The sequence below is a fragment of the Cherax quadricarinatus genome, chromosome 37 (genome assembly GCF_038502225.1).
Source record: "Cherax quadricarinatus isolate ZL_2023a chromosome 37, ASM3850222v1, whole genome shotgun sequence".
Taxonomy (NCBI): domain Eukaryota; kingdom Metazoa; phylum Arthropoda; class Malacostraca; order Decapoda; family Parastacidae; genus Cherax; species Cherax quadricarinatus.
This window is the reverse complement of record NC_091328.1, coordinates 3,064,612-3,091,257: the sequence shown is the minus strand read 5'-3', so window position 1 is coordinate 3,091,257 and position 26,646 is coordinate 3,064,612. Positions and strand designations below refer to the sequence as shown.

General features: G+C 37.7%; 1 protein-coding gene and 1 long non-coding RNA gene across 4 annotated transcripts in view; one reads left to right on the top strand and one right to left on the bottom strand.

Moving 5' to 3' along the window:
- The window catches only part of LOC138853686 (uncharacterized), a 307,328-nt gene extending 301,218 nt beyond the window's left edge, over positions 1-6,110 (top strand). For both annotated transcript variants that reach the window (XR_011392848.1, XR_011392847.1), the window contains exon 4: positions 4,161-6,110. This is a non-coding gene — a long non-coding RNA (uncharacterized lncRNA). The remainder of the gene's footprint in view (positions 1-4,160) is intronic.
- Nup37 (nuclear pore complex protein Nup37) lies at positions 982-26,562 on the bottom strand. Of its 2 annotated transcripts, none has more exons than XM_053797112.2 (8): positions 26,398-26,562; positions 24,556-24,710; positions 21,683-21,877; positions 16,627-16,777; positions 9,009-9,225; positions 3,199-3,358; positions 1,736-1,837; positions 982-1,090 (listed from the first exon to the last, which is right to left on the bottom strand). In XM_053797112.2, exons 2-7 carry the CDS (start codon positions 24,697-24,699, stop codon positions 1,745-1,747), a joined length of 960 nt encoding a protein of 319 aa, XP_053653087.2. In that variant the 5' UTR covers positions 24,700-24,710; positions 26,398-26,562; the 3' UTR covers positions 982-1,090; positions 1,736-1,744. The 2 variants fall into 2 exon arrangements, with proteins under 2 accessions (XP_053653087.2, XP_069947894.1); XM_070091793.1 differs by having other exon boundaries at positions 982-1,073; positions 26,398-26,561.
- Positions 26,563-26,646: the final 84 nt, after the last annotated feature.

Genomic DNA, 26,646 nt, shown 5'->3' with positions numbered 1-26,646 from the left:
CTTGTGTACTAGTAATAAAAGCAAAACCCATACTCTCCACCCTCCTGTTATTTGATACTGAAAGGAATGATTCTGAGCATCGTGTACTCTACTTCGTCTGTTTTTGCTGGTCTTTGAAATATATTTTATCGCATATATGGTTAAATGCTGAACTCTTTGTTGGTCATACAGTGCCTGGGGAATGGGAGGGCATCAGTTTTGATCCAAGGAAAGATAAGATACCTACAATTATTGGTGTCAAGGCATTGCCACTGAAGGGCAGAAACTATATAAATATGGTGAATGTACAGTACAGTTTCCCATACAACTGACTGTAGGAAATACTAGCAAATAGATTATGTAAATTCTTAGAAAACTTGCATAAATTTGAGTAAACCCTCAATACAAGACTAATTTGGGGAATTGTCTGTGTATTTATTAATCAGAATATTGAAAAATAGCAAAAAAAAAAAAAATCACTTTATTGTATTCCTAATATAGTACACTCAGTTTGCAGAAATGCTGCAAAAAAAAAAAACATTCAATAAAAGAAGTTAGAGGTACAATTTATCCACTGAATTTTGGCCATTTTAAGTTTTTTTTTTTTTACTTGTAGACATGTTACATAATGGGTTGAAAGTAAACTATATTATTACTATATTACAGTAATTTGAGTAAAGTTTAAGGTGCTTCCTTCGTCTTGGTAAATCCCAGCCTCAGTGCACAAACTGATTTCTTGAATGAAACAGACACTAACTCCCCCTTCCTCCCCACTGGACTGAACCTGAATGTCGCCAATTACTCAGGTGCTATATGACCCCCTAAGTGCTTAGCACTTCCCAAGATAAGACTGAAACTGACTTATTACAGCAACTTTGATTTTACTCTCTAGCACTTTAACCCACCTGTCATGCTTCTCTGTCCAGAATGTCATCCATGTAGCACTCCATGATCCATAAGAGTATGGCACTTGTGAACATAATAGGATATCCAAAGTGTAGATTTACAAAGTTTCAAAATTTTATTCTCCTGCGCAAGTCACTTGGACATTTATTGTTCCTTTTCTTAACTGGAAAACATCTCAAGAATCCCATCTGTATGTACAAGATACCTGTTTAAAAATTTGCATAATTGTACACAATTTATATATTTATTTCAATCAATTTTTTTTATTAAAAAGTAAACTGTACACAAAAAAATCTACACCTCTGACAAATTATTTACACAAAAACCTGAACAAAATACAGGAACACGACTACATTCAATATTTCAAATTTTTCATTAAAATTAATAAATAAAATATATGGTTCAAAAGTATACAGTACAGTACTCATAGTAATAATAATCAACCTAAGTGCTAAACCCAAAAGGGTCATGCTTAAACTTGTGCCTTTTGATGAACCTTCCACGTTTCATTAAAAACACTTGGAAAAAGTAGAATTACACAAAAAAATGAGAAAACATTTTATTTGCTTTTGAAACAACCTTTGCAATATGCATTTCCGTATATAACTGGAGCCTTTATAGTAGCTAACATGATCATTCTTATAATCATATTAAGTGCTAAACCCATGTGGGTTCTTCAACGCAGTAGTGGAGGCTCGATCCAGGCCATTAATTGTTAGACGCACTTCTGTAGACAGACTCGGGAAAAACAGCATACTCTTTTATTTCCTGCTACTAGATTCTCACCTAGGCTTGTCTTTCATACCTATATTACTTCTTTGGATTAGTAATAAGAAAACAAAATCATTACCTTTACGATTTAAACATTATCAATTTTCCAGAGGAGAATTTTTCGGTCTGATCCAACAGCTAAATATGGAAGGTTCTGGTGCCAGCTCATGCCTCCAACAACCTGTAAGAGAATTGTCTATTTTATATATGCTTTATAATTTAGTCGACTGCTCAACATTTTACTGTTATCTATATTTATTAAATGTTATGTGCTAACACTGAATAAAAGATACACCTATGAACTCAAATTAGTTGTAATAAACAACTGTTGATGAATAAACAGAAGGGTGGATGAGGGCCTCGAGCTGTGCTGCTGGAGAGTGAGCAAGGTAACATTTAAGAAGGGATTCAAGGAAATGGATCAACATCCTAGAGGTGGGAAGTACAGGGCCTACATTTTAAGAGAGAATGTTGCAATTCAGAAGGCCATCTGAACTGTGGCATCAGCGCAGTTCTGGCAAGACAGTAATTGAATGACAGTGAAAGTGTTTCTTCTTTTTTAGCTCGCCTTACATCAGTGGAAGACAGCCATTATGATGAAAGGAGACTTTCCATAACTGCTAGCTGCTAAAGATAATGATGGGCTATTCTCAAAAGACTGACAGAAGCTGTTTATGAGTTATAATCTATGGAGTGGATGTGAGGAAAATCTATGACTCTGGGAGAGAAATAATCCCTAGTTTCATCTCAAAAGAAAGAACTCTTCCTCTAGCCTCAATGAAGCTTTATTGGTGAACTCTCCCTTCTAGGGATAGTGCACCATTTTATTTTTAAATACAGTACTTTACCTTCCTGGGCATATGATTTATCTGGAATATGGGTTCTGAATGAGTTACCTTGCTGCAGAGTAAAGAGGATTCAGCATAGAAAAAAATTATTTATACAGTACAGTAAAACCTCAATATATCGGAATCGTATGGAAGCATTGACCGAGTGCCCATAAAATGAAAATGTTAAAAAATATAAAAATAAGAACTTCAGTACTCTACACACAAATTACATTTTTTTTTTTTTTTTTTTTTTTTTTTTCAACAAGTCGGCCGTCTCCCACCGAGGCAGGGTGACCCAAAAAAAAAGAAAGAAAATCCCCAAAAAGAAAATACTTTCATCATCATTCAACACTTTCATCACACTCGCACATTATCACTGTTTTTGCAGAGGTGCTCAGAAAACAACAGTCTAGAAGCATACACACATAAAGATACACAACATATCCCTCCAAACTGCCAATATCCCAAACCCCTCCTTTAAAGTGCAGGCATTGTACTTCCCATTTCCAGGACTCAAGTCCGACTATATGAAAATAACCGGTTTCCCTGCAATAAACATTGAAAATAAATGTGTTACAGGTACAAGTCACCTAGTGGATTTTGCCCATTACTGTAAAAGTCTGTTACATGTATATGGAAGATTTACACTGTACATTTAAATAAACAAGAATAAATCAAACTAAAGCAGCAATCCAACATGTGTCAACAATACCTTCAAGTGAGCAGCAATAGGAACTTTATTTGAGTGAAGGTGAGTGACACGAACAGTATGTGGGGTGGCATGAGTGGCCACCAAGCCAGGTGTCGACCGACATACTTGTACACTCAATACTCTCTCTCCGCTCCCAACTTCCACTGCATCACTGTGTGGTCTGAAAAATATCCACAGCAGTAAATAATAAAATTAAACTACAATATGTAGATGAACAAGAGATCAATATACATAGTGCATTGAGGTTTACCCAGACATCCACATTCACTCAAGCATTTTTTTTTTTTCAACACACCTGCCATATCCCACTGAGGCAGGGTGACCCAAAAAGAAAAACAAAAGTTTTTATTTTTAAATTTATATAGGAGGAGTTACTAGCCCCTTGTTCCCAGCATTTTAGTTGCCTCTTATGACACGCATGGCTTATGGAGGAAGAATTCCTTTCACTCATACATACAATGAACAAATAGTTAATTGATTTTCTATCTAATGGAAATCCTACATCACCACACCAAAAGAGCCAGGGCAACACATGGTTAATACCAGACCTAGTGAACTCAAATTCAGTTGTAATAAGCAACTGCCAATGAATAAACAGAAGGGTGGACTAGCGGCTCAAACCGTGGCAGAGCATCGGACTGTCAATTTATGGACTACAGTTTGAGCCCCTTCTCTACCCTTCCATTTATTCACCAAACCTAGTTTTTACTGAAAAATAAGAAATCCTTGGTAAAAATTATTTAAATCTACTTGGTAAAAGTGAGCATCTGCTGTTGCATAGACTAACTCAGTGCTACAAAATACTTATGGTGAATACATAAGCAATAAACGAGGATTTTTCTCAAAAGTTTCGAGCATTATATTTTTCACTTACTTTTTATAAATTAAATTAAACACCTGGACTAATAAAATTTATATTTATTATTAGTATATATTATTAATTTATAATGTTTAATTCACAGATGGTGTGGAACGAAGGTGCAATTGGACAGGTTTGAGAAGACACCAGGTTACCGAGCACTATAGTGGAAATTCAACAGTTTGCACAGGCTCTGACTTATGAAGTGAGAAACACATGGTGCAGTTCCTCAGACCTTCAAGAAAAATAACATAATTCTTCTAAAAAAATTTTTTGTTTTTACCTAATTTTGCCAATAAGGATCCTCTGTGAAATACTCGAGCTCAAAGTAAGGTTCGGATAGCGAAAAGGAAAATCTCATGTAACTAAAGAATAGTTACATTAATACTGTTGAGTTAATGATGCTAAACATCCTGAAGTGAGTGGAGAGGATTGCTGTGGCCCTACTGGGCTGAGGTTGATAGTTTGGGTTGGTTATGTAATGTTGAAGGTTGGGATCTTGTAAAGTTGATGGTTTCATCAGTTGATTGCCACAGTGGAGTCCTCAGGTGTCACTGGCTTATTTTATTTAACTGTAATGATCTCTTCCTCATAGCTGGTGATATGGGATGTATTAAGGACGTCTGCTGGGAAATGTTAGATGAATCTGCATTAAAGAAAGCAGCCCAAGTGCTACTCTCAAATGACTAGTTCAGTAAATTAAGAATGAAGCTCATATGAAAGATCAAGTCTTAGAACAGATTGCTTTTCTTTGCAGCCTGATGAATGTACAAACATTGCTAATATAACAGATCTGATTGTGTATGCACATTTTGAATTTGCAAGTAATTTGAAGACATTTTTTCTGCTTCACAACCAACAAATACATCTGATTTGTATGTGTTCAATGATGCTAGCTACTACATATGTAGCAAATGTGGGCTGGCTTTCAAGTTTTGTATAGGTACATTTTGATGGTATTGCAGCAATAAGAGAATGGCATTCCAGAGTGATTACCTAGATAAAGACACTAGCACCTGAATGGAAATCAAAGCACTCTTTCATTCACTGAGAAAGTCTTGCCACAAAGAAAATGTCAACAGAACTGAACAGTGTGCTCAACAATCATAAAAATTGTGAACTACATGAAGACATGTAGTTTATATTTGATACTCTGTGTGATGGTGTAGAGGCTGACCACAAGCAGTTCCTGTTGCTTGTCAAAGTGCAATGGTTGCTGAGGGGCAAGGTCCTGTCGAGAGTATTTGGGCTCCAGAATGAGCTTGCCAAGTTTCTCAATGACAAAAATCCAAATTGGTAAGAGCTATTTTAAAATGTGGATTGGATACAAGCTGGCTTATATGGATGATATCACTACCATCTTATATGAGCTCAACACACCTGTACAGGAAACAATGGCTTTGTTCTTTACAATGGCATATCAAATTGATGGAGAGAAATGGAAGCTAGAAGCATGGAGGAGGCAACCATTAGAATACTGTTCTGAGATGTTTCACAACCTGGCAGTAACCACTGCCAGGGTTGCGAAGAGCTTGATGTCAAATCTGTATGAGACATATTAGTAAACCCTTGACAGATTTAGATGGCTGACTCTGAAATCTGTATATTTCAGTGAAGGATAATTTAACTGTTACTGAGGAGGATAAATTGTTGGAGCTGACTGACGACGAAGAATTTAAGATGAGTTTTGAAACTGTAACATCACTTGCTTCTTTCTGGATCAAAGTGGAAGCAGAATTTCCAGAACTTGTTGAAACTGCTCTGAAAACTCATCCCATTTCTCTCGACATACCATTGTGAGACTACTGTCTTCACCATAAGTGTTGGACAAAGTACAGCAACAGTAAAGATATTCGATCTCCACTGTCTGTGTCACTATCCTTAAGTGCACCACAGCTTGATAAGCTGGTAAATATAAAGCAGGATCATCTTTGGCATTAATAGAGGTAAGGTGCTTTAACATGATTCAGATTGAATTAACATTAGTAGCATTCTTTATCACTTTTTTTGACTGAATATAACATTGTAATATTTTCAATAAACATATAAATTTTTCCCATTCATCTCTCTCTATTATCCCCAAGTTGGCAACCCAAACCTGGTCCCTAGCACACTGGAAAACAGTGGTCCTCCACATCAGACAGTTTGAGAAGCACTGGACTACATTACAGGAGTGTGATCTAAAACAATATCTCTGAGATATCAAAGGCAATAGGTATATATTATAAGGGATATTTATAATGAAAAACCATGTATACAGAGTTCTAATACACATTTAAGAAGGGAGCCTATAAAGTGATGGAGACAGGTGACAAAGCATTCCTTAAACAATTCCTTAAACAACCCATTCCCTAAACAATTCCTGGGACGAAAACTGAAAAATGGTACGGTGAAACCGACAAGATGTGGAGAAAGACACTTGCGAACAGTTCATGATTTCTATTAGAGGAAACGTTTTGCCAAGAGTGACTTCATCAGTCCTAATAATTAAAACAGAAGCTGCTCGTGGTGAACTGTTTCCTCTAATAAATGTCCTGAACTGCATACAAGTGTCTTTTTCAACAATTCCTGGAATGTCTCCTAACTCTATTACCCACCATAGATTTATATACCCTTTAGGACAACATAACTTGATCTATCCTTTCTATATGACCAAACCCTTTTAACCCACTCCAAGTCATACCTTTCATCCCATCACACAGTCTATCTTATGCAAATTATTAGTGAAAGAGAACAAGAGGAGAAATTAAAACTAAATAGGTTTCAATTTTTAGTATTATGAGCCATCTAAATTTGCAAAAGCTTAAATTCTTAACCCTTTCAGGGTCGGCAGGCCCTCTCTGAAATTTGTTCTCAGGGTCGGAAATTTTTCGAAAAAAACAAAACAAAACAAAAAAATCTTATGAAATAATAGAGAATCTTTTCCCGATGATAATGACACCAAAAGTATGAAATTTTATAGAAAACTTATGGAATTATGCTCTTGCGAAGTTAGCGGTCTCGGCGATGTTTACGCATCAGCGATTTCGCCCACTTTGAGCCCTATTTTCAGCCAATTCCAATGTTCCAGTCGAAAAAATCATAACTATTTTGCTAGAACTCCATTTTTTTCTATCGAATGAGTATAAGAAACCACCCATTTACCGATTTCAACTATCCAATAAAGTGGTCAGAAATTGACAATTTTGCCAATTTCACACAAAATTCAAACGATGCCAATTTCCAAATAGGGTCCAAAATAAACAAGACAGACATTCCTGGCACTAAACTAACATTTCCTCTGTTCATTAGTCACGTCCCCAGGCCTCTCTTACATTTCGTTTGCTTTCCACTTTGAATTTTTATTCTCACAATAAATAGAAGATTTACTGTTATGCAGACTACTGCATTAGTGTAGAAATGGTATAAATAATATCAGCGCACTTGTGAAAGAATATTAGACTCACCAGTTGACATGTATTGGACGTGTGGCATGATTAGTTTACTTTTGAACTTCAGCAAAAATCGAACATGTCTACTACTTTGAGCTCAATTTCAAGGTACTTTTCATTGTGAAACCAATCAAAATCATCTTTATTCCTGTGATCTATCTTCCATTCTATCTAGTGAGGCTAAGAAAACGAGAATATAACCATAAATACCATACAAAAATACAGTGCAAAGTCGCTGTTTTAAACCAAAAACACAGTCAAAGTTTTTTTTCTCATTATTCACTGTGTGCTGCAGGATTTTTTTTATACTGCGCACACTGACCACAGACCCATTCTTTCATAAGTAGGCCTACCAGCATTCTCTCGCTAGATTTGAAGGCGCTAGAATTTATACATACTAGTACGGCACCAACCGTGATATGCAAGCCATACTAGTACGGCACCAACCCTGGCGTGCAAGCCATACTAGTATGGCACCAACCCTGAAAGGGTTAAGAGGTCCCCACAAATCCAGACATTACAACTTTTTCTGCATTATTTTCCATTTAATCTTTCTCAGTACAGTGGACCCCCGCATAACGATTACCTCCGAATGCGACCAATTATGTAAGTGTATTTATGTAAGTGCGTTTGTATGTGTATGTTTGGGGGTCTGAAATGGACTAATCTACTTCACAATATTTCTTATGGGAACAAATTCGGTCAGTACTGGCACCTGAACATACTTCTGGAGTGAAAAAATATCGTTAACCGGGGGTCCACTGTATTTTAAAACTAGTTTTATAAAGGTATCTGGGAACATTGGACATTATATGAAAAATATACACACTATTATTTTTACCAACGCTCTTATATGGGTGATGAATGTTGCAGCGAGGAGAAGGCTGGAGGCAGTGGAGATGTCATGTCTGAGGGCAATGTGTGGTGTGAATATAATGCAGAGAATTCGTAGTTTGGAGGTTAGGAGGAGGTGCGGGATTACCAAAACTGTTGTCCAGAGGGCTGAGGAAGGGTTGTTGAGGTGGTTCGGACATGTAGAGAGAAGGAGCGAAACAGAATGACTTCAAGAGTGTATCAGTCTGTAGTGGAAGGAAGGCGGGGTAGGGGTCGGCCTAGGAAAGGTTGGAGGGAGGGGGTAAAGGAGGTTTTGTGTGCGAGGGGCTTGGACTTCCAGCAGGCATGCGTGAGCATGTTTGATAGGAGTGAATGGAGACAAATGGTTTTTAATACTTGACGTGCTGTTGGAGTGTGTGCAAAGTAACATTTATGAAGGGGTTCAGGGAAACCGGCAGGCCGGACTTGAGTCCTGGAGATGGGAAGTACAGTGCCTGCACTCTGAAGGAGGGGTGTTAATGTTGCAGTTTAAAAACTGTAGTGTAAAGCACCCTTCTGGCAAGACAGTGATGGAGTGAATGATGGTGAAAGTTTTTCTTTTTCGGGCCACCCTGCCTTGGTGGGAATCGGCCAGTGTGATAATAAATAAAAAAAAAATATTATTTATCATGACTGAAATTACTTACTGCAGAGAAGCAACATTCCACACTGTAAGGCCCTTCACCCCAGCAGCAACTATAAGGGCAGGGTCTGGGATGGACCAATCAGCACTCAAGAGGGGACCACGGCATCGCAAGAAGAGCGTGGAACATCCACTGCTTACAGAATATACTCTCAGAACACCTTTCTTCTCTGCCACCAGCAGTACATCTGGATCTTCAGGATGGAAACATACAACCATACCTGAGGAATAAATGTCATACCTACAGTTTCCTTTCCCTGCCTGAAAATCACAGGTAAATAGTTGAATTGTGCTACACACACACACACACACAGAAACCCCCAACTCCTACACCTAATGATAAGAGCTGCTTTAACGTTATGAGAGATCTAAGGCTAATAGAAGGTAGAGTGACATCTAAACAGTTGTATCTGCGTGCCTCTGGCAAGACAGTGATAGTGCGAATGATGGCAAAAGAGTTTCTTTTTCGGGTCAACCTACCTTGGTGGGAGACAGCCAGCGTGCTAGAAGAAAACAAAAAACCTTAAGTGTACAAATGTAAAGCAGGACTTTTTTTTTTTAACACACCAGCCATCTCCCACTGAAGCAGGGAGACCTGAAAAAGAAACACTTTCACCATCATTCACTCTAACACTCACTGTCTTGCCAGAAGCATGCCGATACTACAGTTCAGATGCCCCTCCAAACTGCAAACATTCCCACCTCTCCTTCAGGAATATATAAAAGGAGATACAAGTAATGTGCTGAAAGTATCTAACATAGACAGAACTCACAACAATGGATTCAGATTAGACAAATTTAGATTTAGAAAGAATATAGGGAAGAACTGATTTAACAACAGAGTTGTAGATAAATAGAACTAACTTCCAGGTAGTATCAATGAAGTGATAACTTTGGGTAACTTCAAATATAGATTGGACAGTTATACGAGTGGATGTGGTGGGGTGTGAGTGGGACCTGCTTAGCATGGGACATTAGGCCTATTAATGTTCTCATATTTTCAAATAAAACACATCTACATTGCTCTACATGTTCATACATCAACATAGTGAAACTATCATAATCATGAAGGTTATGTTCCTGGAGCTCCTGCTCAAACAAAAGTTCCACGAAAATACTGTACTCAAAGTTTATTCTCTATAAGGATTACAATGCTGAGTTTACAGAATTTGGTTATTGTGTGGTTTACATGTAGTAAAATAATAATTACAGAGTGTACCACTAGAACACCTAGCATGGCTAGGCATTTCGGGCAGACTTAGATTAAATCTTAAGTTTAAAATATTACAAAATTATGAGGTAAGTTGGTATTATGGCTAAGTGACTAAATACTAGCTTGTGAGTTTAGCAATGTGAATGCTTTTGTTTTGGCACTATACATAGTTTAAGTATTGGAGTATCACAGGCCAACTTATGACTAGTTAAGATTCATTATTTTGAGATTGAGATTGATATTTCTGTTTATGGTATTCGTGTAATTAGTTGACAGGGTGTATCAGGGAGATAAGATGTTTTCTGATGGTAGTTTTGAAGGTGATGAATGTGTCTGCAGTTTTAGAATTTTCAGGTAGGGTGTTCCAGATTTTAGGGCCTTTGACATACATTGAATTTTTGTAAAGGTTTAGTCAGACACGGGGAATGTCATAGAGATGTTTGTGTCTGGTGTTGTGCCTGTGGGTTCTGTCACAGTTATCAAGAAAGCATTTTAGGTCAAGGTTAATATTGGAATTTAAGGTCCTGTAGATGTAGATTGCACAGTAGTAAGTGTGGATGTACTGAACAGGGAGTAAGTTTAGATCTATGAAGAGCAGGGGGGTGTGTTGCCAGGGATGGGATTTAGTGATTATTCTTACTGCGGCTTTTTGTTGGGTTATTATTGGCTTTAGGTGTGTTGCTGCAGTTGAACCCCAAGCACAGATAGCATAGGTGAGGTACTGATATATAAGTGAATGGTATAGTGTGAGAAGGGAAGTTTGTGGCACGTAGTATCATATCTTGGAGAGGATCCCAACTTGTTTGATTATGTGTTGGATATGGGTGCTGAAGTTCAGGTTGTTGTGGAGGTATTGGCCTAGGAATTTGCCCTCATTATGCCTGGCAATTAGAGTGTTGTCAATCTTAATGTTAATTTACGCATCTCCTGCTCTGCTACCAAACATAATGTAGTAGGTTTTGTCAGCGTTAAGCGTAAGTTTATTGGCTGTCAATCAAGTCGATATTTTGATCAGCTACTCATTAACAATGGTGTTGAGGGTGGCAAGATTAGGGTGAGAGATGACATAAGTCGTGTCGTCAGCAAAGAGAATGGGGTTCAGGTGTTGAGATACGTTTGGAAGATCATTGATGTATATGAGGAAGAGCAGGGGACCAAGGACACTTCCCTGAGGAACTCCAGTATCAAGTGGCTGTGTTGTTGATGCTGTGTCTTTAATGGTGACATACTGATACCTATTAGTAAGGTAAGATTTGAAATATGCAAGCGCATGGCCTCTTATACCATAATGGTCAAGTTTGTGGAGTAGGATGCCGTGGTCTACTGTGTCAAAAGCTTTTCTTAGGTCAATAAAAATTCCTAGTGGATATTCCTTATTTTCCAATGCTGTGTAAAGCAGATCTAGCATTTTTATGGTTGCATCATTAGTGCTTTTATTTTTCCTGAATCCAAATTGGCAGGGGTTGAGTATGTTTTGTGCCGTTATAAATGAATATAGTCTCCTGTGCACGAGTTTCTCAAAGATTTTGGATAGCAATGGTAAGTTTGATATTGGCCTATAGTTGTTTAAATCTGTAGGGTCACCACCTTTATGTACTGGTGTAACCCTTGCCATCTTGAGTAGTTTCGGGAAGGTGCTAGTTTCTAGTGACTTGTTAAAAAGTAATGAGATAGTATGCGAGAGGACATGGGCCGCTCTCTTTTACAATAATGTGGTGGGACATTAGACAGATTCCCTGAGTTATTTTTAAGTGACTTTATAATCTCGGTGACTTCCGTGGGCTCAGTTGGAGCAAGATAGAAGGAATTTGGGAAATTCTCATCTAGGTAGTCCCTGGCATGGGCATTGGTACGTGGGATTTTATTGGCGAGATTAGAACCTATGGTTGAGAAGAAGTCGTTTATCTTGTTAACTGTGTCAGTGGGATGTAGTGGTGTTTCATTAGGTTTAGTTAGGACAATATTTTTTTTTTTTTTTCAGTTTGTGGGTCTCTAGAATCTGAGAGAGTGTTTTCCAGGTCTTTTTTATATCTCCTCTTGTGTCAGTGAATCTACTGGAGTAGTATAGTTGTTTGGCTCTCTTTATTACTTTGGTGAGGACTGATGAATAGTGTTTAAGAATATCTTTGTGTATTAAGCCCTGTCTATATTGCTTTTCATATTGGTGTTTCTTATCAATGGATTTCAGAATGGTGCTGGTTAGCCATGGGCAACCAAGCCGTTTGTTTGTGATCTGTTTCGTTTTTATAGGACAATGTTTGTTGTATAGTCTAAGTAATTTGTTAAGAAAAATGTCTGTCCAGTCATCAATACCATTGGCCTTGGAGAATTCTGTAGGCCAGTCAACAGTCTCTAGGTCAACTGTGAACTTCCTTATTGAGGCCTTATCATGGAGTCTAAATGAAACTTTGTTGTATTCAAGTGGTGGTTTACTAATGTTTGTCAAGAGGAAGGTAGGGTAGTGGTCTGTAGTGCTATCTGTGATTATCCCTGATTTAAGGGGGGCTAGTATATTGGTCCATATGTGGTCTATTATGGTTGCACTTGTTTCAGTGAGCCTGGTTGGTTTAGTTATTGTTGGTATGAGAAGTGTGTTGTTCATATTGTTGATGAAATCAGTTACAGGCTGATCATCTAGTAGGCCAAGGTTGATGTTGAAGTCTCCAGCTAAGAGAAGGTGGTGCTTATTCATTTGTCTGTTTGTTATTAGTGCCTTTAATTTCTCATTGAAATTTGGGATGTTTGTGTGGGGTATCCGGTAATTGGAGTAGAAGAAAAGAGTTTGCTAATGCCAACATCCACAAAAGATTTTTTCAAATTTTACCCCAAGGGGTATGTTTATTGGGCAGCACCACTTATACTGTCAAGAGACTAAAACAAAATTTCCACATTTCTTAAGAATTTTTTTTTGAAAATGAGCCTGATAGACAAAAAAAAAAAATATATCATATAATATATCAAATGAGTTAATCAAAAAATAACTGAGAACAAGAGCATAGTAAAAATTTCACTCATTATTCCTAAACAATTAAACAAGAAAAAAAAGCTCATATTTCTTGAATTTTCACCCCTAAAAAATAAGTGCACGTTAATTATGTGCTGAATAGTCACGTACAGAAATATAATTAATTTACGTTAAATGCCTCATTTAGATTATACTGCGCAGTTTTGGTCACCGTATTACAGAATGGATATAAATGCACTGGAAAACGTACAAAGGAGGATGACAAAGTTGATCCCAAGTATCAGAAACCTTCCCTATGAGGATAGACTGAGGGCCCTGAATCTGCACTCTCTAGAAAGGTGTAGAATTAGGGGGAATATGATTGAGGTATATAAATGGAAAACAGGAATTAACCCCTTGACTGTCGCAACCCCAAATCCTGAGGTGTCTCCTGGTGTCACAAAATTTCCCCCCCAAAAAAAAAAATTTTTTTTCTTATGAACTGATAGAGAATCATTTCCTGACTGTAATGACACCACAAAGAATGAAATTTGATGGAAAAATGATGGAATTATGCTCTCGTGAAGTTAGCGATCTCGGCGATATTTACGAATCGGTGATTTTGCCCACTTTGAGCCCTATTTTCTGCTAATTCCATTGCTCCAGTTGACCAAACTCATAGCTATTTCTTTAGAACTCCATTTTTTCTATCGAGTGAGTACAAGAAACTGCCCATTTACCGATTTCAACTACCCAATAACATGGTCAGAAATTTGCAATTTGGCCAATTTCACGAAAATTAAAAAAATGACAATTTCAAAATAGGGTCCAGAATGAACAATGCAGACATTCCTGGCTCTAAAATAACATGTTCTGTGTTCATCAGTCATGTCTCCAGGCCCCTCTGATATTACTCTTGCTTTCTATTCTGAATTTTTACTCAAACAAAAAATAAAAGATTTACTGTTATGCAGACTAATGCAATATTGTAATAATTGTATAAATAATGTCAACCCATTCATGACTGCATATTAGAATTGCTACTTGGATATTTATTGGAAAATGACATCATCTGTTTACTTTTGAACATCGGCAAAAATCAAACATTTTCCCTACTTTGAGCTCCATTTAAAAATCCAATCAAAATCACCTCTATTTCTATATGTTTTCCATTCTATCAAATGAGACCGAGAATACAACCATAAATACTATACAAAAATAGACCACAAAATCGGCATTTTAATTAAAAAAAAAACAGTCGGAGTTTTTTTTCTCATTATGCACTGCGTGCTGCAGAATTTTTTTAATGTGGTGCACACTGACCACACAGACCCATTCTCTCACAAGTGGGCCTACCAGCTTTCTCCTGCTTGATTTGAAGCCGCTAGAATTTTTTTTTTTTTTTTCAACAAGTCGGCCGTCTCCCACCGAGGCAGGGTGACCCAAAAAAGAAAGAAAATCCCCAAAAAGAAAATACTTTCATCATCACTCAACACTTTCACCACACTCACACATTATCACTGTTTTTGCAGAGGTGCTCAGAATACAACAGTTTAGAAGCATACACATATAAAGATACACAACATATCCCTCCAAGTTTGGGAATTCTTCGCTTGCCTAATTCTTGGGCATGACCTACTTCTTATTCCTCAATAAAGATACCCAAGAGTTGCACATGTGTCTAATTTATCAACATATCCCTCCAAACTGCCAATATCCCAAACCCCTCCTTTAAAGTGCAGGCATTGTACTTCCCATTTCCAGGACTCAAGTCCGACTATATGAAAATAACCGGTTTCCCTGAATCCCTTCACTAAATATTACCCTGCTCACACTCCAACAGATCGTCAGGTCCCAAGTACCATTCGTCTCCATTCACTCCTATCTAACACGCTCACGCATGCTTGCTGGAAGTCCAAGCCTCTTGCCCACAAAACCTCCTTTACCCCCTCTCTCCAACCCTTTCGAGGACGGCCCCTACCGAGCCTTCCTTCCCCTATAGATTTATACGCTTTCCATGTCATTCTACTTTGATCCATTCTCTCTAAATGACCAAACCACCTCAACAACCCCTCTTCTGCCCTCTGACTAATACTTTTATTAACTCCACACCTTTTCCTAATTTCCACACTCCAAATTTTCTGCATAATATTTACACCACACATTGCCCTTAAACAGGACATCTCCACTGCCTCCAACCGTCTCCTCGCTGCTGCATTTACCACCCAAGCTTCACACCCATATAAGAGTGTTGGTACTACTATACTTTCATACATTCCCTTCTTTGCCTCCATAGATAACGTTTTTTGACTCCACATATACCTCAACGCACCATTCACCTTTTTTCCCTCATCAATTCTATGATTAACCTCATCCTTCATAAATCCATCCGCCGACACGTCAACTCCCAAGTATCTGAAAACATTCACTTCTTCCATACTCCTCCTCCCCAATTTGATATCCAATTTTTCTTTATCTAAATCATTTGATACCCTCATCACCTTACTCTTTTCTATGTTCACTTTCAACTTTCTACCTTTACACACATTCCCGCTAGAATTTATGAGTACTATATATATGTCAAAAACGGTGGCTCATAAGACGTATATATAGGACCAAAACAGTCAAAGAGTTAATAAAGGGGATGTATAGCATAGACAGGACTTGCAGCAATGGTTTTAAACTGGAAAAATTCAGATTCAAGAAGGATATAGGAAAACACTGGTTTGGTAATAGAGTTGTGGATGAGTGGAACAAACTCCCGAATACCGTCATAGAAGCTAAGACGTTGTGTAGTTTTAAAAACAGGTTGGATAAATACATGAGTGGGTGTGGGTGGGTGTGAGTTGGACCTGACTAGCTTGTGCTACTAGGTCAGATGCCATGCTCCTTCCTGAAGTGAATGTGACCTGACCTGACGAGGTCAAGGCACTGGCTTAAGCCGGTGGGAGAATTGGACCTGCCTCGCATGGGCCAGTAGGCCTGCTGCAATGTTCCTTCTTTATATTCTTATGTTCTCCACCCCAACACACATCATCCCTTCTCCACCCCAACACACATCACCCCTTCCGCCACACCAAGAGTCATTGATATTCTGATGTCTACACATTTCTGGCAAGACTGTATTGTATGAATGATGGTGCATGCATTTCATTTTTCTCAGGATCTCTCACCTCAGTGGAAAATGGCTGGTATACTAAAAAAAATAACTAAGGTTTACCAATGACACTGCTGTACATGACAATATCATCTCGAACCATAGTTTTTTTTTTTTTTAAGCTATCATCATTCTTTAAGTATAAGCATATACTGTACTTTACTATAGTTTAAAAGAGAAACTTTTATTCTTCTTTTTGGGTCACCCTGCCTCGGTGGGATACGGCCGGTTTGTTGAAAGAAAAGAAAGAAAGATATACTGTACTAAGACAGCTACAGGACTTGTAAATTGAGCACAAGATGCAATACCTGGAGAAGTTAATAGGAACTTAGCAATCTGCATCTGCGAAGAACTCTCCCACACACGAGCAGTAAGATCATCTCCCGTGGATGCTACAAATGTACCACTGTCTCCATTGTAAGTCACACTGTTTACAAAGTCACTATGACTAAGTATATCCTGCAACAAAAAATGATTATAACCACAATGTAAACATAAATGTGACAATCTAATTAAAATGAACCACATTAACCCTTAAACGGTCCAAATAGATTGACATTCAAATCCGTAGCGCTCCAAAAGTAGATCTATGTTTTTTTACATATTTTCAAATATAACAAAAAAAAAAGTAGATAAAGTTTTTTTTACACATTTTCAAATGTAAAAAAAAAAAAGATGATGTACATTTTTTTACATACTTTCAAATGTTGAAAAAACGTATATACAGCGGACCCCCGGTTAACGATATTTTTTCACTCCAGAAGTATGTTCAGGTGCCAGTACTGACCGAATTTGTTCCCATAAGGAATATTGTGAAGTAGATTAGTCCATTTCAGACCCACAAACATACATGTACAAACGCACTTACATAAATACACTTACATAATTGGTCGCATTCGGAGGTGATCGTTATGCGGGGGTCCACTGTATATGTTCGGACCATTTAAGGGTTAAAGATTTAAAATAATTAGTACAGGCTTATCAATACAAAAGTTACATCAAAATAATCTAATTAAAATAAACTGCATTAAAGATTTAAAATACTTAGCACAGGCTTATCAATGCAAAAGTTACATCAAAATAATTGCCTCTGCTGCTTCATGTATTTGTATATTTGGTCACTGAGTTCTCCTTGTCCTGCAGGTGAGGCCTCGTGCTGACCTCCCAACACATGTTATTGTCTTTCAAAGGTAGAAGATTATGTAAAGAACAATTACTAATAAATTCCACTTGATCCAACTGAGAAATTAGTGTGAAGAAAATACAGTGGACCCTCGACCAGCGATATTAATCCGTTCCTGAGAGCTCATCGTTAATCGAAATTATCGTTAGTCGAGTTAATTTTCCCCATAAGAAATAATGGAAATCAAATTAATCCGTGCAAGACACCCAACAGTATTGAAAAAAAAAATTTTTACCATATGAAATATTAATTTTAATACACACAAACTGAAGAAGACATGCACAGTTACATGACACTTACCTTTATTGAAGATCTGGTGATGATTGATGGGATGGGAGGAGGGGAGAGTGTTGATGGTGTTAGTGTTTAGAAGGCGAATCCCCTTCCATTAGGACTTGAGGTGGCAAGTCCTTTTTCAGGGTTACTTCCCTTTTTCTTTTAATGCCACTAGGACCAGCTTGAGAATCACTGGACCTCTGTCGCACAACATATCTGTCCATAGAGGCCTGTACCTCCCGTTCCTTTATGACATTCCTAAAGTGTTTCACAATATTGTCAATGTCACAATTAAACACTTGTTCAGGTTTCAATTCTTCACTGTCTATGTACTCCTTGAATTCCTGCACATATTTTTCAGCTGCTTTTTGGTCCAAACTGGCAGCCTCACCATGCCTTATCACACTATGTATGCCACTACGATTCTTAAATCTCTCAAACCAACCTTTGCTGGCCTTAAATTCACTCACATCATCACTAGTTGCTGGCATTTTTCTAATTAAATCCTCATGCAACTTCCTAGCCTTTTCACATATGATCGCTTGAGAGATGCTATCTCCTGCTATCTGTTTTTCGTTTATCCACACCAATAACAGTCTCTCAACATCTTCTATCACTTGCGATCTCAGTTTCGAAAACATAGTTGCACCTTTGGCAAGAACAGCTTCCTTGATTGCCGTTTTCTTGGCCACAATAGTAGCGATGGTTGATTGGGGTTTTGTGTACAACCTGGCCAGCTCGGAGACACGCACTCCACTTTCATACTTAGCAATGATCTCTTTCTTCATATCCATAGTAATTCTCACCCTTTTTGCTATAGGGTTGGCACTAGAAGCTTTCTTGGGGCCCATGGTGACTTATTTTGCAGGTGCAATCACTAAAAAGGCTGTGATAATATGAAATGTTCCGACTGTATGCTTGGAAGCGACCGCAGTAGCTGGCTGGCTTGTAAACACTGGCCAGAAGCGGACGCGTCTCAGACGGAACGAATAGTGTTGGTCGAGTTTTCTAGCGCTAGTCGAGGCAAAATTTTTGCGTTAAAATGTATCGCTAGTCGGATTTATTGTTAATCGATGCCATCGTTGGTCGAGAGTCCACTGTAATGAAAATTATAAAAAATTGAAAAAATGGTAAAAAATGGAAAAAAAAAAAAGAGTATAACATAAAAATAAGACAATGGATGTAAAACAATACTTACAAAACAAATAATTTGAATGCAGAGAAGATAATGCAGAGCATGATAAAGTGGTGCTTCAGTGAATATAGCAAAGAGATAAACAAACTAAGCTAAACTAAAAAAAAAAAAAAAGTGCCAGTACCCCTCTTTCATTTCCTCATCTGCTTTAGAAATACCATGAGTGCAACTGATGCTAATCATACTACTCTGGTCATCACTTTCCAGTGCAATATATTAAATAAGGTATAATTCTGGAAGCAAGAAAACAAAGCCTCGTGTCCTGCTATGATGATCTAATTTTAGCTTTATAGGTGTTTAATAAGGATAAAAATTAGTACCCCTGGCGTGATTTTAAGCAATTTTGAAAATCTGTCCGAAAATGGCTAAAAATGCTAAACTATACATAGTCCAGTGATTGTTTTAGGCTAAAATTATATGATTTTAGCTTTTTAGGTATTTAACCCCTAAACTGTCCAAACATAGATCTAAGTTCACGTGTGTAGCACTCCAAACGTAGATCTACGTTTTATTTTACATGCTTTCAAATGTAAAAAACGTAGATTTACATTTGGAACGCAACGCACGTGAACGTAGATCTACATTTGAACAGTTTAAGGGTTAATAAGCATAAAATTACTACCCCTGGTGTGATTTTAAGCAATTTTGAAAATCTGTCCGCAAATGGCTAAAAACATTAAACTCTATATAGTCCAGTGAATGTTTTAGGCAAAAATCTTTCTCTTAAAATGTATGTTTATAAAAACCGTGCCTGTTGGATCAATTTCCCCACAAACGTGAAAAAATTATAGAGGGTTATAAACATTTTGATAACATAAGTGAGATGTACAAGGGGCTTCAGATATTGAAAAAATCAGTGGGAAAAAACAGCCTTTTATCATGCTAAAACCACATCTTTTTATATTTAAAAGTGCATTACCTTAAGTAGCATAAAAATAGTTCAACTGGAGTGATTTTAAGCATTTTTCCAATCCAGCCGATATTATCAAAATGCTGAGCTATTGTCCAGTGACTGGGGGAGGGGAAAAAAATCTAAAAATAAATATATTCATTATTGAACTCCTTGCTAAATCAGTTATTTCACCAATACAAAAAAAAAAACACGTTTTTGAAGTTTAAATAGTTTTAACCTTTTGAGGGTCCAGACCCTCCATCCGAAACTTGTCCACTGGTTCCAAGAACTTAAAAAAAAACAAATTATTTTTCTTATGAGATGGAAGAGAATCCTTTTCTGAAGGTAATAAAACAAAAAGGAGCAAAATTTGATGGGAAACTGACAAAATTACGCTTTTTTGCCATGCCAGCAATGTTTATGCATCGAGTCCTATTTTAGGCCAATTACATCATTCCAGTCAACCAGATTATTAGCTATTTCACTAGTAAGCCTTCCATTTTATTGACTGAGCACAAGAAACCACCCAATCAACCATTTCAACTACTCATTAAGTGATCAGAAACTGGTAATTTGGCCAGTTGCACACAAATTTCAAAATACTGTATTCCTATCTCAAAATAGGGTCCAGAATAAATAATGCAGGCATTCCTGGCACTAAAATAACATTTCCTCTGTTCAGGCTTTACACATGAATTCCAATTTGATTTTTTATTCAAAAAGAATTTTTTTTTTCATACAATAAAGAAGATGATTTACTGTTATGCAATAATGCAAGAATGGTATAAATAATATCACTGCCTTCGTGAATGCATATCAGATCCCCCAGTTGACATGTATTGGATGCATGATGTGATTTGTTTACTCTTAAACATCGACAAAAATTTAACATTTTTCCAACTTTGAGCTCAATTTCAAGCTATTTCAGGCCTCAGACCAATCAAAATTGTCTCTATTTCTGTAATATATCTTGCATTCTATCAAATGAGACCAAGAAGCTGAATACAACCATAAAAACCATATGAAAATATACCACAAAGTGGCTGTTATAAACCAAAAATATGGTTGAAGTTTTTTTTATGCACTGTGTGCTGTGGGTTTTTTTTTAATACGGCGCAAACTTACCACATAGACCTCTTCTCTCAAGTCTAGGCCCAAATTTACGGCTCACAGCTTATCTGAGTGAGCTGAGCTCAACACACAGAACAACGGCACGGACCCTGGCTTCAAACCCGTACAACAACGGCACAGACCCTCAAAGGGTTAATGTACAGTAGCATTCCAGCCTAGAGAGAAAAAATGATTTGAAAAGGATCATTATTTGCTTGGCATCCCTTGTTTTGAAGGTTCTCATTATCCATCCTATTATTTTCCTCACATCTGTGATAGTGACACTGTTGTGATCCTTGAAGGTGAGATTCTCTGACATTACCACTCCCAGGTTCTTCACACTACCTTTCTGTTCTATTGTGTGATTAGAATTTGTAGTATACTAAATTCTAAGGATGGAGAGAAGGAGGGGGTAGGGGTTATTCCAAGAAAGACTGGAATAAGAGGGTAAAGGAGATTTTGAGTGCATTAAAACGCATAAAAAATTATATAGTGCCAAAAAAAGTTATGCGAATTTGTGGAGATTTCCGCGAACAATTATTACTTAGGTTCTAAGGAAAAACCCATGAATCACCAAAGCCGCAAATTCACGGGGGTCCACTGTATAATGTACGTACACATACATGACTTACCTAAAAATATAGTAATACTCAATGCACTCATCTAGCTAAGATAATTTCTTTTTATGCAATGAGTAAGTATGCTTACCTGTACCGTATTAGTTTCTCCTAAATCAGATGAAATTTGCATGACTGTGTTGTCTGCTGAGGCCACAGCTATCTGAAGGCAGCAGGGTGCTGCCCTCAGTGTGGAACTTGGGCTCCAAGACATGGATATTGGCTGGCTTGATACATGCCATTCCCATACTTGCTCATATTCTTCACTACTGCCATCTCCTTCTTCCTGTGACAAAATCAAAATTACAAGGTGTTGCAACTACATAGAAAAATATAAATTTTTCATAACTATAAGTTGGAGGCAGTGGAGATGTCATGTCTGAGGGCAATATGTAGTGTGAATATAATGCAGAGAATTCGTAGTTTGGAAATTAGGAGGTGCGGGATTACAAAAACTATTATCCAGAGGGTTGCGGAGGGGTTGTTGAGGTGGTTCACACATAAGAACATAAGAAAGAAAGAACACTGCAACAGGCCTACTGACCCATGCAGAGCAGGTCCATCCCCCCCCCCCTTGGATTAGCCCAATGACCCACCCAGTCTGGTCACCTCCACTCAAGGAAGGAGCACGGCACCCGACCCAGCAGCACAAGCTATTCAGGTCCAACTCACACCCACTCATGTATTTATCTAACCTATTTTTAAAACTACACAATGTCTTAGCCTCAATAACTGTATTCAGGAGTTTGTTCCACTCATCCACAACTCTATTACCAAACCAGTGCTTTCCTATATCCTTCCTGAATCTGAATTTTTCCAACTTGAAACCATTGCTGCGAGTCCTGTCTTGGCTGGAAATTTTCAGCACGCTATTTACATCCCTTTTATTTATTCCTGTTTTCCATTTATACACCTCGATCATATCCCCCCTAATTCTACGCCTTTCGAGAGAGTGCAGATTCAGGGCCCTCAGTCTATCCTCATAGGGAAGATTTCTGATACATGGGATCATCTTTGTCATCCTCCTCTGTACACTTTCCAGAGCATTTACATCCATTCTGTAATACGGTGACCAGAACTGAGCAGCATAGTCTAAATGAGGCTTAACCAAGGATATATAGAATTGAAGAACAACCTGAGGACTTCTATTATTTATACTTAGATAAGAAGCCAAAAATTCAATTAACTTTATTGCGAACACTAATACACTGTTGTCTTGGTTTTAGATTACTGCTAACCAGAACTCCTAAATCCTTTTCGTAATCAGTAGTATTAAGATCTACATTATTTAGCTTATATGTCGCATGGTTATTTTCCTGTCCAACATTTAGAACTTTGCATTTGTCTATATTAAACTGCATCTGCCACTTCTCCAACCATTGCATCAGTCTATTCAAATCATCCTGGAGTGCTCTAGTGTCCTCATTAGAATGAATTGGACGGCCTATTTTGGTTTCATCAGCAAATTTGCTTATGTCGTTATTTATTCCCTCATCTATGTCGTTTATGTAAATTGTGAACAACAACAGGCCCAACATGTAGAGAAAGTGGAACGGAACAGAATGACTTCGAGTGTATAAATTTGTAGTGGAGGGAAGGCGGGGTAGGGGTCGGCCTAGGAAAAGTTGGAGGGAGGGGGTAAAGGAGGTTTTGTGTGCGAGGGGCTTGGGCTTCCAGTAAGTATGTGTGAGCGTATTTCATAGAAGTGAATGGAGACAAATGGCTTTTAATACTTGACGTGCTGTTAGAAACCAGCAGGCCGGCCTTGAGTCCTGGAGATGGGCAGTAGTGTCTGCACTGTGAAGGAGGGGGTGTTAATGTTGCAGTTTTATAACTGTAGTGTAAAGCACTCCTCTGGCAAGACAGTGATGGAGTGAATGATGACAAAAGTTTTTCTTTTTTGGACCACCCTGCCTTGGTGGGAATCAGCCAATGTGTTAAAAAAAAAAATAATAAAATAAAGTTGTTTCCAAGTTTAAATCACAGTACAGTAGAGTACTATATGTTTTACAATATTCCCTAAACACATCTTGCAACAATAATAATAGAGCATCTCCTCACTTGGCGACGTACTCGTTTACCGGTGACTCAGACTTACAACGGGCTCTCTGACCAGTATGCACACCTGAATAATGTATATTAGACCTGATTTCCTCTATTCTATTCATTACAATATACAGTACACTACTGTATAAACATTTAAAAATATACTAAAAATGTTATAAATGGTACAAATATGACATTAAAACAATATCAAAGATGGTTGACACAAACCACTACCATTATAGTATGCTCCTTGTTTAGCAACAAATTCATTTCCCGATATGGCCGTAGGAACAGAACTCCATCGTTAAGTGAGGAGAGGCTGTATAGTACGAATAACCCTCAGAATTCTTGATTATTTTCAAAATGACTTACCTGGAATATGAGCAGAAGAGGTTACTGGCAGTCAGGGTAAAGCCCTATGACTAGTCTGTTATTGCCCTTAATTACATAAAAAAAAAAAAAAAATGAAGGTGCAACTTTGAGGATTACAATAAAAGCCAACTTATAATTTCACAAATGACATTTCTATAGCTCAAGGAAATGCTATAGACAAAAATCTAGCTAACACAACTAAATAAAATTTCGAAATTACAGTAAACTGATACATTTATATATAACGCACCTTGATATTACAAAAATCTGAAATAACAGACAAAATCCACTGGGTACATTGTACTTTTATTCATTTATTTTTAATGTTTATTGCAGTCTACTTGTAAATTATGTCGACAGTACAATATTAAGTACAGAGTACTCTAATGCTTTTTTCTGTGATTGTTCAACATTAATCTGACAATCCCCTACTAGTCCACTATACCGAGGGTTACTGTATACACAGTAATTTTTTTTAATGTGGGAATATCTCTCTAAAAGAAATAGATCTATAAAAATTCTACAGGAAATGAACAATAACATTACCTTAAATTTGAAGGAGTATACAGCTACAGAGTTTGGGAGACCAACAGCAAGTAATCCCCGTGACCATTCAAAGGGGGAAAACTCAACACACAGAACTTGTGATCGGGTGCTGATGCTTATGGCTGGGGATATACTGACTTCCATTGCAGATGATCCTGAAAAACATAGTTGAGTCAGTTTATGAAAGCCTGGAGTTTACCTGGAGAGGGTTTCAGGGGATAACACCCCTGCGGTTCAGTCTGAGACCAGGCTTCATGGTGGATCAGGGTCTGATCAACCAGGCTGTTACTGCTGGCCGCATGCAAACTAACGTATGAACCACAGCCCGGTTGGTCAGGTACTGACTTTAGGTGCCAGTCCAGTGCCTTCTTGAAGACAGCCAGGGGTCTATTGGTAATCCCCCTTATATATGCTGGGAGGCTAAAATATATTTAGAGTTTAATGACCTGTTGAAGTCGACTCTCTGTATGCAAATACCTGTACCAGTACAGTATAGAGCTTAGTACTGACTGGTAACAAATTATATTAATAGACTTGCTGAAGAATTTGGGGGGTGACATGGGCATTCTGTGACTTAAATCAGAATTATATCATTTTGCTCTTGTTCTAAGAATATTTTTATATGGTAAATATGCATGGGTTATTGAAAAAACATGGTTATTGAACAAATAAGGTTATGCAATAATTATAGGATATTATATACAGTATTATATACAGGAGGGGTTTTGGGATATTAGCAGTTTGGAGGGATATGTTGTGTATCTTTATACGTATATGCTTCTAAACTGTTGTGTTCTGAGCACCTCTGCAAAAACAGTGATTATGTGTGAGTGAGGTGAAAGTGTTGAATGATGATGAAATTATTTTCGTTTTTGGGGATTTTCTTTCTTTTTTGGGTCACCCTGCCTCGGTGGGAGACGGCCAATTTGTTGGGAAAAAAAAAAAATCTCTTTTTTAAATAACTCATACATGATCTACTTAGTAATGCAAGAAACTGCCAAGAAGCTGTCAAAAATTTTTATGCATAGCATAAAGGGGTCGTTAAGCAGCATGTCACCTGCTCACCACCTGTGAAAATAAAAATGTAGATAAAGAATAGTTCCAAAAAGTACAAGGTGACTGATTATGCGGAGCTTTGTGGGCACACATTAAACCCTAAAACTTTTGGCTTGAGGTGTCTCGTAGCTTGATTGGTAGTGCACTCAGTTCACACAGTGAACTCTGTGGTTTGATCCCAAGTACAGTTGGAAAACATTAGGATGTGTTTCCATAAAACACCCGCTGTTCCTGTTCATCCATCAGTAAATAGGTACCTGGGTGTTAGTGGACTGGCGTGGGTCACATCTTGGGACAAGAACCTAATTTGCCCGAAATGCTCAGCTCTCGCTTCACACGGCAAGGGTCTGCATTCGATTCCCAGTGCAGGTAGAAACATTGGGCGTGTTTCTTTACACCGGTTGTCTATGTTCACCCATCAGTTAAGTAGGTACCTGGGTGTTAGTCGACTGGTGTGGGTCGCATCCTGGGACAAAACTGACCTAATTTGCAAGAAATGCTCAACATAACAAGCGGCTTTCTATATAGTAGTATGTCACTGATGTCAGCTATGGTCTGTATACCTTGTACATGTACTTGTAGTAAATAAAGATATTATTATATTATATCAAGGATAACCCCAAAAAAGTCAGTGACGTGAATATTATTATTATTATAATCAAGGGGGAAGCGCTAAACCCGTAGGATTATACAACACCTGTGGGGGGATGTGGAACATATTCAGGCTTAATTCAGGAAACCGGAGCACAGATCCAATTCCCTAGATCAAGAGCCCCTGCAACTTACTGAGAGGTTTCTTCTCCCGGTGACTACACGAAATTGTGATGTAGACTGCGTAGTTGTTGGTTATTTTAAGTTTTAAATAATGGTTGTTGCTGGAGTGACAGATTTGTTTGTGTTTCTGGAGCTTCAAACTGTTGTTGTGTTGCAGTTGTTAAGGGGTAACAAAACTCAGCCTTATTGAACCCTGCTTCCTGGGAGTCCAGAAAAAAATCTTTAATAATAATATTAATAACAATATCTTTATTTCTTCAA